This window comes from Centruroides vittatus, unplaced genomic scaffold (assembly GCF_030686945.1).
Source record: "Centruroides vittatus isolate TY-2023 unplaced genomic scaffold, ASM3068694v2 contig_400, whole genome shotgun sequence".
Lineage (NCBI taxonomy): Eukaryota > Metazoa > Arthropoda > Arachnida > Scorpiones > Buthidae > Centruroides > Centruroides vittatus.
In genome coordinates this window covers 3,002,887-3,021,402 of record NW_027122215.1, presented here as the reverse complement: position 1 = coordinate 3,021,402, position 18,516 = coordinate 3,002,887, and the positions used below count along the sequence as shown (strand labels likewise).

The 18,516-nt window shown below is 30.3% G+C and overlaps 2 protein-coding genes across 2 annotated transcripts in view; one reads left to right on the top strand and one right to left on the bottom strand.

Moving 5' to 3' along the window:
- Positions 1-8,066, bottom strand: part of ERp60 (disulfide-isomerase A3) — a 31,855-nt gene extending 23,789 nt beyond the window's left edge. The window contains exon 1 of the mRNA XM_067271735.1: positions 7,835-8,066. Within this exon, the coding sequence (XP_067127836.1) occupies positions 7,835-7,968 (134 nt within the window). The 5' untranslated portion in view covers positions 7,969-8,066. The remainder of the gene's footprint in view (positions 1-7,834) is intronic.
- Positions 1-18,516, top strand: part of LOC136976503 (cullin-3-B-like) — a 199,287-nt gene that overhangs the window by 55,251 nt on the left and 125,520 nt on the right. The window lies entirely within an intron of this gene.

The following is an 18,516-nucleotide window of genomic DNA, read 5'->3' as shown; positions in this document are numbered from 1 at the left end:
TAACAACGAAATCAAAGTGGTCCCTGGTCAAAAAAAGGTTGGGAACCGCTGCTCTAGATGGTATGAAAGCAACTGCACAACTGTAAATAACAAGGTCAATACAGGGGAATAATCAAGTTTTGCAGTAATATCTTTTGATACAAAAGATCCAAAGTAAACATTTCTTGACACATTGTTGATTGGAGGTAATTCTTGATCAATTTTAACTTTGAAAATAATCACTTTGCAGATGCAACTGACAATGGTACAGTATAATTATATTTACAATAAGGGATTGTCCATAAATGACATCCACACTGGGAGGGAGGGAGGTGGTTAAGACAAGTCAGACAAGGAGAAGGGAAGGTCGTGCTTCAGTGGACATCTGTATATTTCATTAAATTTTACACAGTTTATGCATTTTATTATACTTATTTCAAAATTTCTTGTATGTTTTGTTTCTACTTACGGTATCTAGCATTCATATCACATTATGATTCATAATGTGATAAAGGTTTTAGGGGTTTGAGTTTTGTTGGACATCTGAAGAGAAGAAGGGGTTATGGAAACTTGAACAATCTGGGGCAAGAGGGGGAGGGGAAATAAAACTTTCAAGAAAAATGCAGACAATTTTACAGACAGTCCCTAATTACTAATTTGATAATTTTAGAATATACTACCAAATTTGCAAGGTCCCTGCAAGTGTAAGCCACTAGGCATTGCCTTTCTTCACTCACGTTTATCTAGGGACCACCTCTGATGCTAAATTTTGCAGTAATTGGACAATTCTATTTAGGTGTATAACTTTTTCATCAACAAGGTGTATAGAGAATATTAAATTATCTTTTGATTACTGTTATCTTAGCAGCTACAATTTTAAATAATAGAGTGAAAACAGAAAATTTGAAATTTATATACTGTATATCTAAAATATTAGATTGACAAAATAGATTGCATTAGATAGTACAGCACTGCATTTTATGCATTTGGACTGCAAAAAATTATATACTGTAATATAATTTTTTCATTATAAAAAATTATTTTTGATGATAAAATTTTGTTTAAAATATTTAACATTATTAATAGAAACAGAACTAAAAACATTTGCACTACACCTCATTTATTTTTATGAAATTATAATTTTTCAGTAAAAATAAAGCATCTTCTACTAATATTATTTTAGCATATCAAAACAAATTGGCAACTTCTTTCAACCTGTCATTAATTTTTACAAAGAATGAATACTCTTGTAATCACAAATAAATAGTAATATCTGCAGTGCTAATTGTTATTTTTCAATAAACAACTTTACCAGAAAACTGGAACTGTATGTGTAGAGTAGAGAATCACACCTAAATGCAAAATTTCCAAAAGAGAAAAGCTTAACTTCAATGTTCAAACATTTTTGGCCACTATTTTATCGGCCCTCTTTAGGAAATGTAAAACGGAAAATCTATTCTATAAATATAACGTAGCTGCCTTCTAATTTTAAAAGTTTCAAATAAGTTTGAATAAAGGCTTTGACGTTTCGTATATGATGTATATTTTATAAGTCTAAATTGTATTTCCATGCATTTGGTACATGAATGGCATCCATGTTGATGCAGGTTCCACTCCTGTCCGCCCTGTAGATCTCTACCGCTTCTAATACTTTACCAGTCAAAGACCTTGTGTATTAGCATAGCTTGGTCTCAACAGGAGGAAATTCCCAGATCGCTGGCGTAACATGCCAGAGCTGTATTAATGTTTCCTTTTTGTACCTCATATTTGTGATCTTTTACCCTGGCTTGCAGCGATCTGTACATGAATCCTATATACGATAGTATTCTGTCAAACCTATAGTCCTGTAGTGGGATGCTGTAAATACCAGGAGCTTGTGTCCTCAGTGCCGTCCTTTGCATTAGACAGAAGTAAATCCTGTAGTGGAATTTACCACATCCCACTACAGGAGAATAGGTTCGACAGAATACTATCGTATATAGGATTCACGTACAGATTGCTGCAAGCCAGGGTAAAAGATCACAAATACGAGGTACGAAAAGGAAACATTAATACAGCTCTGGCATGTTATGCCAGTGATCTGGGAATTTTCCCCATTGGGATCAAGCTATGCTAATACACAAGGTCTGACTGGCAAAATATTAGAATATTAGAAACAGTAGAGATCTACAGGGCAGACAGGAGTGGAGCCTGAATCAACACGGATGCCATTCATGTATCAAATGCATGGAGATACTATTCAGACTCAAAATATACATCATACACAAAACGTCACAGCCTTTATTTGAACTTATTTGAAACTTTTAAAATTAGAAGGCATCTACATTCTATTTATAGAACAATTTTTCCGTTTTACATTTCCTGAAGAGAGCCAATAAAATAGTGGCTGAAAATGTTCAAACATTGAAGTTAAGCATTTCTTTATTGAAAATTTTGCATTTAGGCATGATTCTCTACTCTGCTATTTTTCATATTTAGACTATTTTTAGGTTTATATTTTATTAATTTGCTTTTTTATAATGCTTTTATACTTCATTTTTGTGTTTATATTGTATTTTCATGTTTTTCATCTGATCAATTTAAAAAAAAAAAAAAAAAAAAACAGACTTAATTAAGAATTCTAATAAAACAAAGTCTTTGTTTTCATTTATTAACAATTAAATTTTGTTTATTTTAATTTTCACTAAGTTTTTATAACATTTTAGAATGAAAAATATATGATGCTAAGAAGAATTGCATGGTTAGCTATGTAATTGACTTAAAGCTCATGCAACTGGTACATAAATAACAATTTACTCATCAGCTAAATTAAAAATGCATAGGTGCTATGTGCACACTCTTTCTGTGCTTCATTAATGTCTCCAGCAGGTAGCCTTCTATTCTCAGGTGATCGATATAACTAACCTAACATATCTGTAATAGAGTTGTCACCCATCCAGTTTTGAACTGAACTGTCTTGTTTTATGGATCTTATCCTGAATTAAATTGAACAGCCAAATCAAACACTGGCCAATTTCATTCAAATAATAAACTGTGATAATTTTCTAATAGTGTAGTATAATCAAAATTATCACAGTAAACTATTTCTATCTACATTTCTTGACATTAATTTCAATAATGTTTTATCTAGGGTTTATACAAAAACCAACTTTTTAAAAAACCATTTTTCAAATCTCAACTTTTCTACGAAAACAGTTTTAATCGGTTTTCGAATTTTTGCCCAAAAAATGGAGACAAGGGATATTTACAACTTATTTTAAAACTTTTTCATTTATTTAATATTTATAACATTTTAAAAATATGACAAAATAAAATTGACTAACATCCACACAAAACAAAACAAATGCTAGAATATCACATTAAACTATAAAATTTACTCCATAGAAAACCATGAAGGAAAACCATAAAATCATATTTTCTTATGAAAATATGATTTTGAAAGCAAAGAATGTCTATAGATCTATTGCTCAATCATGTCCTTATTTTTCACAGAAAATTGCCAGAGATAGAAAAAACTCTCACACTTAATACTGAGCTGGGTTTAATCATCTTTAAAGCATTAAATAATAAGTCTAAATGTTTTGTTCTTCTGTTTGTACCCTCTAATACTAAAAACTCCTTTAGTGTCTTAGGGCTGGACGAAGTTACTTTTTCAAGTTCTTGAAGATATTTATGTAATTGATCTCACGCAACCTGATTTTGGGGGATGTAACTCGCAAAGGGTTGCTTATAGAGGTGACTTTTTGCTCCTATAGCTATGCTCTACAGCTCTGATAAGGTCTCAACATTCTGCACAATTCAGAACTTGAATTGTGCAGAATTGGACACTTTTTAAGGCATAGGGGATTTTTTTTGTTTGTAGTTAGTTTTATGATACGGTATTTAACAATATTCCCCATTTTATGCCAGAGACGATTGTGTCAAAATGTTGTGTTTTTAATCAAATAATTAATTTTTATGTTTTAGGCTTAAAAACTGGTTTTTTTTTTACTTGGGAAAAACTGGGTATAAAATTATACAATTTCTTCAAAAAACCAGTTTTTCAAAACCAACAAACCCTAGTTTTGTCATCTTATTTAATGTAGAATGTGGATTATACACTTTCTTGGTGTTTTTGTACTGATGGCATTCTGAGAAAATAGGCACAATGGTATTTCTGGTGGTCATGTTATTCCATTATTAATTGATAAATTAATTGACTTATGTCACAATTACTTCCATACATTATATGTTCTTTTCAGTGCAATGTAGTTAACAAAATATTATTATTACATTGCCAATTATTTCATAATCTCTCTTTTAAAAAATGAAAACTTTCAAAAATAGTGTTGAAAATTAATTGATCTAATGTGTTAATTGGCTATGAATGAACCTGAAGCTTACCGTATTTTACAGACTATAAGACGCACTTTTTTCTTCGAAAAATTGCCTCCAAAATTCAGGTGTGTCTTATACTCCGTAGCGTCTTATAGGTATTTTTTTTTTAAAAATTGCTTAAAAGTTAAGGTGCGTCTTATAGTCTGTAGTGTCTTATAGTCCGTAAAATACGGTATTCCTTAGAAAATATATAACAGAGGTGGGCAAGCAAGAATTCAGTGGGAGCTGAAATGTAGGTTTTGCAAAATGCATGGGAGCCGCAGTTCTGTACTGTCGTGGTGGATGGTATGGTAAGGCTGGGAAGGATAGCACTTTCAGCAAGAGCCACATGTGGCTCTCGAAGCCGCATTTGCCCATGCCTAATATATAATTTATAAAAATGTATTAGTACTACACTAGAACATTTTTCAGTTTGAATAAAAATGTCAGACTGAAAACATACACATAAAAAGCTAGCAGTTTCCAAAAAAAAAAAAAAATTAGATGTCATCTTGATTATCCTGTATTATTATTAATGAAGTTATTATTTCTTTAATCATCATGTTTTAATGTTATAATTTTTAATTTAAAAAGTAATAAAATTATGTTTTTCGAAAGGAATGATTATTTACCAATTACTCCAATTAGTGGAGAATTAATCAACACTTAATGATTAACCAGTGGATGAGCCAATTAGTATGATTAACAATTAGCAAACCTCCATTTGTTATATCTAAAAAAAATTAATACCTACAACAATCACATACTTCAAATGTGAAGATTTGTTTAAAAACCAAACAAGTGAGCAGTGCTAGAAACAGGCATTGAAAAAAAAGCATCTTAAAAATAATCTTTGTATGACATTGTTTTATACATTATCTTTATTTTAGCTTTTTTAAAGTATTAATAATAAATAAATAGAAAAATAAAAATTCAATATTCCCTTCTAAATAAAATGTAAAAACTATTATGATATTTCAGAGAAATTAATTTGTTCATTTATATAAATACAATATGTCCATCAAATAAAATGTAATATAGATCTATAAAACTTGTTTTCATTGTATTAAGTACAGTACATGTCAAATCAAAGTATATGTCAATTTAACAGATCTGACTAAAACCTTCTAAATTAATGTTTTAAATAATTTTCTATTATTTTATTTATTGTTTTGAGTTTCTTTCACATAGATAATATTTTCATTTCTTTTGAATAGTTACACTATTAGCTATATATTGAAAAGTTCTCTTTGTCTAATACACTGCACTGATAAAACCAATATAAAAAAAACTCATAATATTGCAATATCTCATATCAGGCTTTTTATACAATATTGCAAAAACAATTTTTTACTATCATGCAAAAAAACATTCTTGGAATGATCTCTTTTTTCACTGAAAATATATAATGTATAACAGATATTATTAGTCACTTAAATTGTGTATAATTAAAATCTGTATATTTCTTTACAAATGATATGCACAATAAGCTTTTATCTCTCAGTTAACAGTTCCTGGTTGAAAATTTTCCTAAAAGCCTTCTCCAGCTTCAAAACATTCTGAAATAGATTAACAGATAGCTGAAGTTCTGAATCTCAGAATTTTATTTATAAATTGCAAGCATAAGAGGTTGCAAATATATTAAAATAACTCTGATTAATCCAAATATAAAAATCAGCAAGGATGACTAAGATTTAATATTCTGTTTGATACAAAATTAAGCTTTGACTTAATATCAATAAAACAATTTTTCTAATATTTACAGTATATTTTAATAAATAATTTCTTAAACAAGATTAAGATACTTTAACTTATATTAAAACATATTAATAGATAAAATAAATTTACCTTAATGCATCATCAATATCTCTAAATTTAATTGTTTTGTTATATTGTGATTTCTTAAAGCAATTACAAATTCCAAAATTATTCCAAACAATTGAAAAGCTTAGACAGACTTTACAACATTCTATATGTTTATGCATATTTGCACAAATATATATACAAAGCAAACAATAGATGATCTACTCATTATTAGAGTAGATCATTTATTTACCACGAATGAGTTTGTGTAACATTAATAAAAATATACTGGCATATGACATAAAATGAAGTTTCCTCTTATAAGTAAAGTAAATTTTCTAGACTTGGATAAGTATTGTTAGCATATTATTAATGACACTGAAAGTATTTTAGAATATCATCTGCTAAGAAAGATAATTTTATCAGCTATTTTCATAATTTTCCAACTAGGAGCATGATATTACAACAGCCTCCAATTTATTTTGTCTTACACGTGTGAAAATAAAATACCTTAAATTCACCTATTATTCTATATTCTAAAGTTTCATAAAATTTTATAACTATAAAATTAGAACCCAAAATTCACCAAAATTGGAAACTAGTAAAGTTATGTTTTTTGCATCTTAATCATTAAAATATTAAGCTGATACAATTAATATTCATATGAACCTTTGTCTAAATTCTAATAATTAATAAGCCTATCGCTATAATTTACGGAAATAATGCATACTAACTACTAAAGAAATTTTCTGAAACAGATTTGTGTCGTGGATTGACAGAGTAAGACAACGGAAACACATGGGTGATCTGCCAATGGGATAACCTCTAGCAGGACTTCCTATGTGGAAACTGGATTCTGTTTAGGTGTTAGACACAGGAAGAAAATCCAGAACACTGCATGGTGGCCAGCCCATCGGTCAGACACGAACCAGCGACAGACTACCAGGTTCAATGGTTTTATTTTATTCACCCACAGGCAGGCTCAATTTGTATCAATGTACGGAGGCTTTTGGGACACCCTGTATTTTGTCTAATACACTACACAGGCAAAAAGAAAATTATTACATGCCCATTGCAACCATTATAATTCATTGGACAAATTGAAAAATATATGATTTTGAAATTCTATTCTTAAAACTCCATCCAATCATCGTAACAAAATCTTTAGTGTGTTTGTCGAGATTTTAAAATTTCATCACAAATAACTTTTTGTATAATCCATTAAAAATCTGCAAAGATATTAACAATTACAATCAAATTTTACTGATAAGATATACCAAAAATGTATGTTGAAACTAAATTTTCTTTAACATTCAAAGAAATCCCTCTTGAAAAAAATAAAACATATACCCATTTTTCTTTAGCATGTTAACATTTAGCACTTCTACTTTAAATTTTATCATTTGTCATCCTTAATAAGGACTTTTTACACATTCCAGAGTTTAATAGATTCTATATTCTCTCTCTGTATGGACATTTCTAGATATGAATTATATAAATTACTAAATTCATTGCTATTGTTTAAATGTACCAAACATTTCCTGGGATGAAATACATAAATAATAGCATGATTAGATAAACTTCTGTGTAATTTCTTTCTTCTCAGATTAATTATCATGTTTATATGGTAAATATTGTATTAAATTGTATAAGGTGATGTTTTTTCTTATGTAGATAGAAGGAATCCTATACTTACCAAGGAGCAAAGAATTCTACTAAGACTGTGTCATGTTCGGCCACTCTTTGATCAAAATCTGGACCTGAAAAATCTAATACATCGCTAGAAATGACTAAAGACAATAAAGATATAAAAGCTAATACGCGAAACATTTTCCCGTCTCTTCGTCTCGAAATATTTCAATATAAAATTCTTTCTCTAGCGTTTCCGTCAAACGTGTCTTTCAGATCTGCGTTGTCTTCTTCTAATTGGTCGAAATGCCGGTTTACGTCATAAAACACGTTTCGTATTACTAAACTTTTTTATTATTTTTTGAAAATAATTACTAATCTTATCGATTATTATTTACTTGCAATTAAAATAATAAATTTTTAATTTAATAAATTTAACTATATATTAATAATAATCTTCGATGACGTCATTGAAGGTCAAAATGTGGAAAATTATGAAATCCTCTGCTTGATTTAGACAAGCGAAAAGATAAGATTGGAACCGAATTAAAATGCCACTATATTTGGCTTTTTCTATATGATTATTATAATTTTATTCTTAAATACGATAAAATATACAATTTCCTAATTATATAAATATATCATCTGTAATTTTTCTATTTTAATTGGTTGTAAAAATCATTTTATTGCAGCTGTGTTGTGTGTAATGCTAATAAACAGATAGTTTACATGATATACAAATTTACGTCTTCAATTATAGATTTTAAACATTATTTTATGTTCGAAATCTAAGGCGAAAATGGTTAAAATCTTTTCCATGAATTTTTCATTTTCTCTACAAAAAGAAAACCGAATGAATAAATATTTTTGAACTTTCTTTCATAGCTTCAAGGTACAATAAATCAAAGATTTTCCTCCCTTTTATAACATTTAATGAAATTACAATTTCTTAAAGGAAAATTTAATAAAGTCTTTACTATAAACCTGTATTTTTTTTTATAATAAAGTTTTATAGAAAAGTTTAAAACCATTTTGTAAATTTATTTTAAATGTTGATTTAGTAACATTAATAACTATATTCAAATATAGCCATTCAGTATTTATGTATATGCTAGGTTCCATGGTGGTCGATAGTGAAGGAGCTGGAAATTTTCCCCGTGCACGGAGAAAACTTAGAGCCCATAGTGGTACCTATCCCTACAAAATTAATATTATTTTTACTAATAGAAAATATGATCTTTAAGACTGCTTTTTATTAATAAAGAAACATTCTATTTTTTTCATTCGTTCAAAAAAAAAAAAAAAATTAATTAAAGAGCCCGCGAAGAGGCACAAGGGACCTGTTCTATACCACGAAGCTCTCGATGGCCTCATATCCATGTATAGTACAGTACATGTTTAGAATATGCTGTGTAAATAGTTCTAGTATTGCTAGAAAAGTAGGCCTGTAGGAGGAAAATACAGATGTGTGAAATATTGTACATCTACGCAAGAGTTGTAAATACAGAGAGAGAAAAAAAAAAAACAGATATTAAAAAGAATTGCATCTAAATAAATGTGAAATAGCTAATAAATTTTAATATATTTATAAGACTGCGTGAAAGTTTATTGTGTTCTAATTGTTTTAGAAGAAATTTATCTAGTCATAATTATAGAATGTTAATAAATGCATCATATTGCATGATATTTGCTTATCTTATAAATTAGATCTATAACAAATAGACTTTGTTTCTGAAATTGGAATCATAATCATTTATTCATTAATAAAGTTAAATTTTGAATTGTAATTTCAATACAATGTATTAGGTAAATAATGATCAACATTTTTAAAAATTATGTTAAAATTTACTCATTCTGGAACAATGAAATACAATTTTAAATGCTACAAAAATAATAAATTAACAAAATTATACAGTAGAGTCTCTATAGTCTGATAGTCCATAGGGCACTAAACATAAAATTTTGTAGTTTTTTTTTTATAGTTTTAAAGTTAAATTTTGTAGTTTACGTATAGGCATATAGTGTTTTTAATACTTTGTACAGCACTCTATTCTGTGAGATTAGTTTTGCTAAGTTTTTGTATTAATAAACAGAGTGATTTGTTCTTATAAATACAGTGGATGATCGGTTAACGAACAAATCGGATAACGAACACTTTCGCGAAAGATTTTTATGTTCGAACAACGAACACATGATCGGATAACGAACACCTCACAGAACAAACACAAGAAGAAGCGACGTGAAATAATGAATACCGATTGGTCTTCTCTTGTCTTCAAGCAACAATTCGAAACTTTTCGGAGAGCGGGAGGCGTCGACATCGACGCTCAAGCCGGTATATACTGATCAAATAGTATTCCTCCGAACTTTGAAACTCTCTCTTGTAATTCCAGCCTTTTATTTTTCTGACAGAAACAATTCTTTTATAGTATTTGCGAGACTGTCGGACGGGCACTCGTTAACTGATCACCCACTGTATTGTAGTTCTATTTTTTTAATTCAAAATCCAGAAATCCGAAAATATGTTATAATCCGACACCCGCCGGTCCGATATATGCCGGGTTACAGAAACTCTATTGTATTGTATAAATACATTTCTAGTTTTCATGATACTGTATTAAAATAAAATATTCTAGATAAATAGCTGGATATCAGCAAAACTGACACCATATAAACTTTTTTATTTGCACAGTTGAACACTTATCTAGCATAAAATTAATTTAAAATGAATATAACGATTTTGTAACAGATTATGTATACTTATGAGAAAGGAAAATAATAATTTTTTTATTACAAGGGATACATCGAGTCGTTAATATATAAAATCCAAAAACTGATATATAAAATTTAAAAATGAAAGGCAAGTCAACTTTTTAATTTCTGAATTTAGATAGAATTATAATTTTAATAACTTTTTATACAAAACATCGTCAACATTACGTAAAAATTAAAAAAATAAAAGAACTGAAATGAATTTGTTATTGCCAAGACTTGCTGTCCAGGTGTGAAGCATGTGCTCTTTGTATCGCTTTTGTTGTCCTTCAAATGCATTTACGTTTATGTATAAAAATATATTAAAAATTCTAATTTAAATAAGTAAAATATTCTTATTCTTCTCTTAAAATAAATATTTAACATTAGAAGTACATTTTAATATGTTCGTGGCATTGTTTGGCGATCAAAAATTGCACACCTATAAATTCCCACTGGTGTCGTCCGTTTATCTGTTCTTTCTTAATCTCGAGAACGGAGTTAGATAAATGAAAGTCGAGAACATAAAGTTAATCGGGATCTCCTGCCCCTTAGCTTAGGGACAGGAGATCCCGATTAACTTTCGTTATTTTAATTCAAAAATTTTCTCCTGAACGAAGTTAGACAGATTACCGGCAAGACTCTAATGCTAATAGAAAAAGTACGGTACACAGGGGCAAGATACTAAAATTGAGAGCATTGTGACGAAAAATTTCAGCCCGGAAATGTGACGATGTCACAATAAACAATACCTCGTTAATTAATATATAAAATTAACTTTAATTTATGTAAAATTTTAAATTAGACTTTTACAATAATACTTTCTACAATGTTTTTGTTATGCTTTAGGTATTAAAAACAATCCTAAGTGAAAATATATAAAAATACAAGTAACCCTCGATTTTTATGCGGTTTCGAATAATGCAGGTCTGTTCTGAGGGATTACCAGCTTAATAGAGTTCAGAACTATCAACGCTAAATCCATAGATTACGTGCAAACCGAACCTTTCTCCCACTCCTGGTCACCATTAGATAAGTGAACCTTAATTTTCTTAGTGCAGTATTCTTATTCGGATAGTTTAAATTCTATTTCGTATATCGTGTAATTTCTGCAAACATTTGTTTTAATTCTTTAGCTTTTACGGAAAACTGTAAACTTTGAGAAAAAATAACGCAATTCACGCTTGATAAATATTTTTCTTGGTTTTAAAATATTTTACTTCATGTTTTTCTTATTTGAGTTACTTTAATGATTAGTTTATACTCTCTATAGTCAATGTTATTATACGCTTTTATTAACTTACTCTGTCGATCTGTCTATCTGTTAATCTGTCTGTCCAGATAAAGTAACTCAATTTTAACTCACAACCCAATTTCCGATCTAGTTAAAACTTTGCATGCATATGTATTCTCGATGATAATACAGTTTTTTACAGTTTGCAAACAATTTTAGCAATATTAGAGAAAAAGTTCGATGACAGATGGCGCTACATATTGCCCTCTTTTAGTCGTACTGTCTACATAAAATCTTGTAACTCGATTTTTCACCCACTTCCTATTAAACTGTGGAAGAAGAAGAATTCACCCACTTCCCAATTAAATGCTAAAACAAAAAGAATTTCGATAATCCAGTGTTACATATATAAAAACTAAAAGGTAGAAAAATAGAAAAATATATTTAAAAAACTTTTAAAGAACTTTTTATTCACATAAATGCACTAAAAAGTAAAAAATAAATTTTCTTCAGCTTTCACAGTATTCTTAGTATTGTATTGTGCGACCGAAAATAAAAGCATGGGACGTTCATGTTTAGAAATATTCTTAGTTACACTTTCTATCAAATTGTATGAGCACATTTAGTGCATTTATGTTAATAAAAAGCGTTTCTTTAAAACTTTTTTTATTTTAACGTTATTTTCTGTGATTTGTTTTTAGTTTTGTGTGTAACCGCATTGTATTTTGTCTAAAATTTTTAATTATTTTCATAATTCTACAATAAACTCTTTTTTAAAAATATTTGTTAACTTCGATGTATGTGGATACTTGTAGAACCAATTAATCGCATATATCGAAGGTTATCTTTGTCTCCATTTTGGAATCTCTCATACATAATTATAAGATAAAAATACTGTAGCTGGAAGTATTTTTGTAGGTTTTTTTTTTGTATTGAAGTAATAAGTATAATTATACAATATCTATACGCTTCTAATATTTAAACAACCATTTATTAGATTACTAGAAGATAGGCCCGGCATTGCTCGGGCAAAAGTTACGATAGCAAAGATTAAGATTATTACGTTATAGTCAACCTTACCAGTTTTCACAGAATGCAAAAATTGGGTCCTCCTGTTTTCAGACTACTTAGAGAATTTTTAGATTGGTCTAAAAATATGTTCGATTTTCCGCAAAACCGAAAAAACTGCATCTGCGTCTTGCACGTTGCTTTCTCTTAACACTTTTATTGTTACATATCACTTCCATTGTTACTTAACTCCCATTAACTTTCATTGTTGATGGAAGTGTTACGCTTTAATCCTGTCCCTCTCCCCCGTGGGGAGGAATTTCGAAAAAGCCCTTCTTAGGCCGCGACTCCACTAGCCGTAAAAGGGCCGTAAAACCCCTCACCGTAAAAGCTTTTAATCACGTGACCATGATATTTGAGCAGTGTTCAACTCGCTTTTACGTTGGTTTTACGACCTGCTCAGGCGTAAAATATCATGGTCACGTGATTAAAAGCTTTTACGGTGAGGGGTGTTTTACGGCCCTTTTACGGCTAGTGGAGTCGCGGCCTTAGTGTGCGTTCTCGTGACGTACCCTAACTGTGTACCAAATTTCAACTTTCAACTCCTAACTGGGCTCCGCGCTGATTATTATTATTATTATCAACTCGTCTCGATTATATATATAGATTGAATTTATTTCATCTATGAATACAGTATTTTTAAAAATATTGTTTAAACATTTGATTTTCAACATTCTTCTCTTAATATTTCTTTAGATTCATACGTGATTATGTAAAGCTGCTTATTAAATATTTCAAACTTTTACCTATTGCATATTTTTACTTTCCCGGCTGTTATATGTAATAGAAGGAATGTCTGGCGATCTGTGAAAATACGACCTCCCCAAGATTGACACTTAGGACACTTTGAAACGTCGAGAAATGCAAAAAAATTTCGGGGTAATTTCTGTATTTAGTGTGTTTGGGGAAGCACGATTTTGTTTACCCTGTCTGAAGTTTAATAACTCCAGTGCTTTTGTCGAAAATTTCTGAAATTTTGCAATGAAGTTTGTGTATAAGAGGCATTGATGCTATTATATTTTGGTGATTTAAGGGGAAGATGGGGGGGTCACTTGACATAGCTTGAGTGGGGTCGGACATATTAATGAATTTTACTCGTTGTTAGTACAGTACTTACAATTTTTTTAAAAATAAACTCATTTTTACTCTAAAAAATAAGCTTGTTGCTATTTTTAAATAATTCCTTAAGGAGTTTATTTTAATAAAATCTCATAACAGATGACACCACACACAATTTTAATTCTTTTGCCGGAAAAGTTACGCAACTCGTTGCTGGATTTTTATTAATTTGTGTAAGACGATTGTATTACGAATAGTCCGATAAACCATATTTTCCATCATAAACGTTTTTTAAAAAATAACGTTTTGATGTTCGAACAAATAAATTTTAATTTTGATTTTGTGACGATAGAAAAGATTTAAGCCTTCGTAGCACCCGTGGATTCACCTTTGCTAGAAAAGATGAACTTTATTAAAAATATAGGATAAATATAAAATGAAGATAACGTGTAAAAAATTTAAGCATTAGAGAAAAAATAAAACTCCACCTATAAGTTAAACAATTCTTTGAAATGATTATAATGCTTAAAAGAATCAGTAGAGAATAACTATCATTAAACTGCAAAATAAAAGTGAATAAACTCAAAAATATCATAGCAATTATCAAGTTAAGCCTAAGAACGACATTGCGATTTCCTGTCGCGGGTTGTTTTAGTCGCAAAAAATGAAACACAGTTTTAAATTAGAATGCGTGCATAGGCTGCCAAATAATCGCAACGACTAAAAAAAATAAAAATAAAAAAATAAATGCAACCAAATATATTCTTAGCATCAAATAGTCATTTTTAAATTTTAAAGTTTAAAATGCGAAGAAGAACTAATCAAAACTCTTCACAAAGAGAGCGATGTTAAACTAATTCACGTGAATGTTGAAGAGCTATAGTCAACTGTTGGGACAGAGATATAGTAAACACATTTATAGCTAGTCGTGATAAATGTCATAACCGTAGATCTGAATCTCGGATGACGAATTTCTGTTTGTATAACTTAAGTTACGATCTTTCATTAATTTAGTTCTTACTCTTATTAGTATTAAAACCTAAATTAAATAATGTTCTGCTTGTGCATCATTTTGTTTCGGAAAGCAAAGCTCAATGGGATGGTAACGTATGGGCTTCCAGGACCCGAAAAACAAAGACATTGCCTGCTCAAGGGGAAAACGGCGAATAAGAGCAACTACTTTTATTTTTATTTTCAAACGTATACAATTAAATTTATAAACTGTACTTGATATATTTTTACGTAATTAAAAACATATTTTAAATGTTTCGTAATATTTTATTTTGATTTCGAAGACACTTTTTATAAATAACGAGCGATTATTTATTGTGATATCGTCAAAAATGCCGGGCTGCAATTTTTAATCATATTTTTAATTTACTTCATTTAATATACAGCTTTTTTTAAAACTCTTTCCGCCCTGTGGGCACTAAGAGGGCCTCTTTTTTTGCAAGCCCATTATGGGTTCGGCCAGGCCCACAATGGGGCGGCCGGGTGATTAGGGACGGGGCTGACATATCCAGACGGACCACCCCCGAAAAGTTCCTGGGGATTATTTGATTCGATCCCGGGTCCCTCAGAGCGGTAGGCTGCCAGTCGGCTATCCGGCTGTCTAAAATACAGGGTTAACGAGAAATAAGTTTACCCCTTCAGAGAGCTCTGGAGTGCGTTCTATTCCTCGAAATGAGACAAAATTTGGACTACAGATAATTCAAATAATGCGTTTGACATTTCTTAACTAAAAAAAAAAAAATAGTATAAAAATCCGTCGATAGGTGACGCTGGAGCACACAGAAATATTGAATATGCTTGCACATATAAACGTTGAATATGTAGCACTAAAACTGCTCAATATGTCCTCCTTCATTTTTAACAATGTGATCTAATTGCAAAATCATACTAAGACAGCATTTCACAGATGCACAGCTGTTATTTTCCTACAGCTTGGCCTCCTCGCTCGCCGTATATCCCCCTTCGCGACTTTTGGTTATGGGGTTTCCTGAAGGACAACGTCTGCCGCAGAAGACCTGCATTTGTGCTAGATCTGAAGGACAGCATTCGGCACCATGTTCTGAATATATCAGCAGACTCACTGCGTTCAGCTGTGGAAAATATGGTTTTGCGGTTAGAGCACATTGTTCAAAATGGAGGACATATTTAGTGCTACATGTTCAACTTTTATATATGCACGCATATTCAATATTTCTGTGTGCTCCAGCGCTACCTATCGACGGATTTTTGTACTTTTTCTATTTAAGAAATGTCAAGCGCATCATTTGAATTATCTGTAGTCCAAATTTTGTCTTATTTCGAATAGTAGATCGCATCCCAGAGCTCTCTGAAGTGAGAAATGAGAAACTTATTTCTTGCTAACCCTGTATATGCATTCCACCTCAAATTAGTAGTGGCTTGCCCCTGTACCTCATCCTTTTCTTTTAATAACAGAGTCGTGCCAGTCATCTATTAACTGCTTTCAGTTGAAGTTTTGAATTGAAATGACGTGTCTTCTGGTTAGCATCGGAAGTTCATATATAGTCAATCGCCTAAGGTTTCCATATCTGCGTTCGGTTTCTTCTATTTAATTTTGTTCTCAAGATTAAGAAAAGACAGTCTAATAAACGAATCGCAGTGAGAATTTATAGGTCTACAACTTTTTTCAACTTGCATCCCAATAAAACAAGCACTCCACAAACATCTCAAAGTCCGACGTTTATTAATAAGAAGCCAAACGATCGCCGTATTGAATCAGGCTACTTTACTGCTACTATTAATAATTAAATTCTAAGTAATTTTATACTAGAAGAAGGAGTTAGTGCCATCTGTTATTAAATTTAACAATTACAATTAAATTAATATTTTATTAAATATTCTGGAAGAAGAAAATCGGCCCTGATTCAACACGACGATCGTTTACCTCTTAAAAAACATAATTATTTCTTTTAGCGAAAACGAATAAATTTTCGCTAATTCACCGAAGAATGAAGAGCAAAAAATGAATTTCAAGAAACTTCTTTAAAAAAATTTTTTTCTTGTTTTTCCAGTTTTAGTTCAATACTAAACAGAACTACATCCGGATACATCCGGAAGTTCTTTATACACAGTTTCTTGCTTTATGTTTTTATTTTCTTCCTAGCGTTTATTCCTAGTCTCTGGGTCCTCTTGTTTAGCATCGTTTGGAAGAGTTTATGCCTAACTACTTTAAATGTTTCCAAGACATTTTTCGTCTTTTAATAGGTTTAACTGGCTTTATCTTTTACACATTTTTTTTTATATTAAGTTTTATTGTTGTCTTTGCCTCAGAACTAAAGACTGGTTAATGTTACCTATGATTCCAAAATGGCGGCTCGTCTCTGATTCAAGGGAACAGAAGAAAGAAAACAGTGAGGACGCACGTTCTAACCTAACCTAACCTAACCTATTCTAATAATTTGGTTGGTAATAATTATGGTAATTTATTAGAATAGGTTAGGTTAGGTTACAACGTGCGTCCCCACTGTTTTCTTTCTTCTGTTCCCTTGAATCAGAGACGAGCCGCCATTTTGGAACCATAGGTAACATTAACCTATAGACTGATGGACCCGTGCGTAGTGTTTTGTATTTTCCCACTATAGATACAACTGTAATAATCTTACTATTTTATTTAGCAATCGATTCATTCTTTGTTATACTAAATACCGAATCACGTATTGAATTTCCATTGGCAATCTGGTTGGGGTACATCAGCCTTCACCCCTCTATCAATCGGCTACCTCACTGTAATGTCTTGCAGGTGATCAAGAAAGTAATTTTTAATGCCTCAGTAGAAAAAGCAATTAATGAAAAACATGTCTTGTGTTAATTAATCAATCTGTTTCGTTTTTCATACAGTAAAATGAACCAAACATGTCCCAACGCTAGAACCACATGCAGTGATGTAAATGTATTTTTTGTTTTTTGTTTTTGTTTTACATAATTAAAATGTTACACTCCTGAAATGTTATTTGGAAATTACCAGAAACAATTTAGGTTATGTACGCCATTTCATAAGATTATAATTTGCAAATCCAAAATTGTTTTCTAATTTTTGTATTTCCTCTAATAATGGATGAAAAAAATTCCATGAATACCCTAAAATGAAAACAAAAATTTTAAGCAGAAATGTATACTCATATAAACATGAAATAATTTTGCATTTACATTACTTCTGAGGCACTAATTGCACACAGTATATAACGATTCTACTATGTAGCAAAATTCAGTTCCTTTCGCTATTTCAAAATGTTCTTTCAGTTGAACTTGTTGCATTAAAATTCTTTTTATGGCAGGTTCTACGGATTTCCACCGCGTGTATGACATTTTTAGAATTTTTAAATGCTTATTGATATTATTTATGACTTTGTAAAGATTGAAATATGCCTTTTCTCAGAGACAGATGAATGAGAAAATCAATTGTAGGTCTCTCTATTTGAAAAATCTGTATTTTATGACATAGTAATTTCTGTTGCAACAGAGATTGCTAATTGAATTGAATGGTATAAACTGTGTACCATGTAATGAGCAGTTTTAATAATGATTATTTTATTATAGGAAAATTAATGTGGTTTATTACATTTGACTCATATTATATTTAGATACACTGTATATAGTCAAACCTCTAT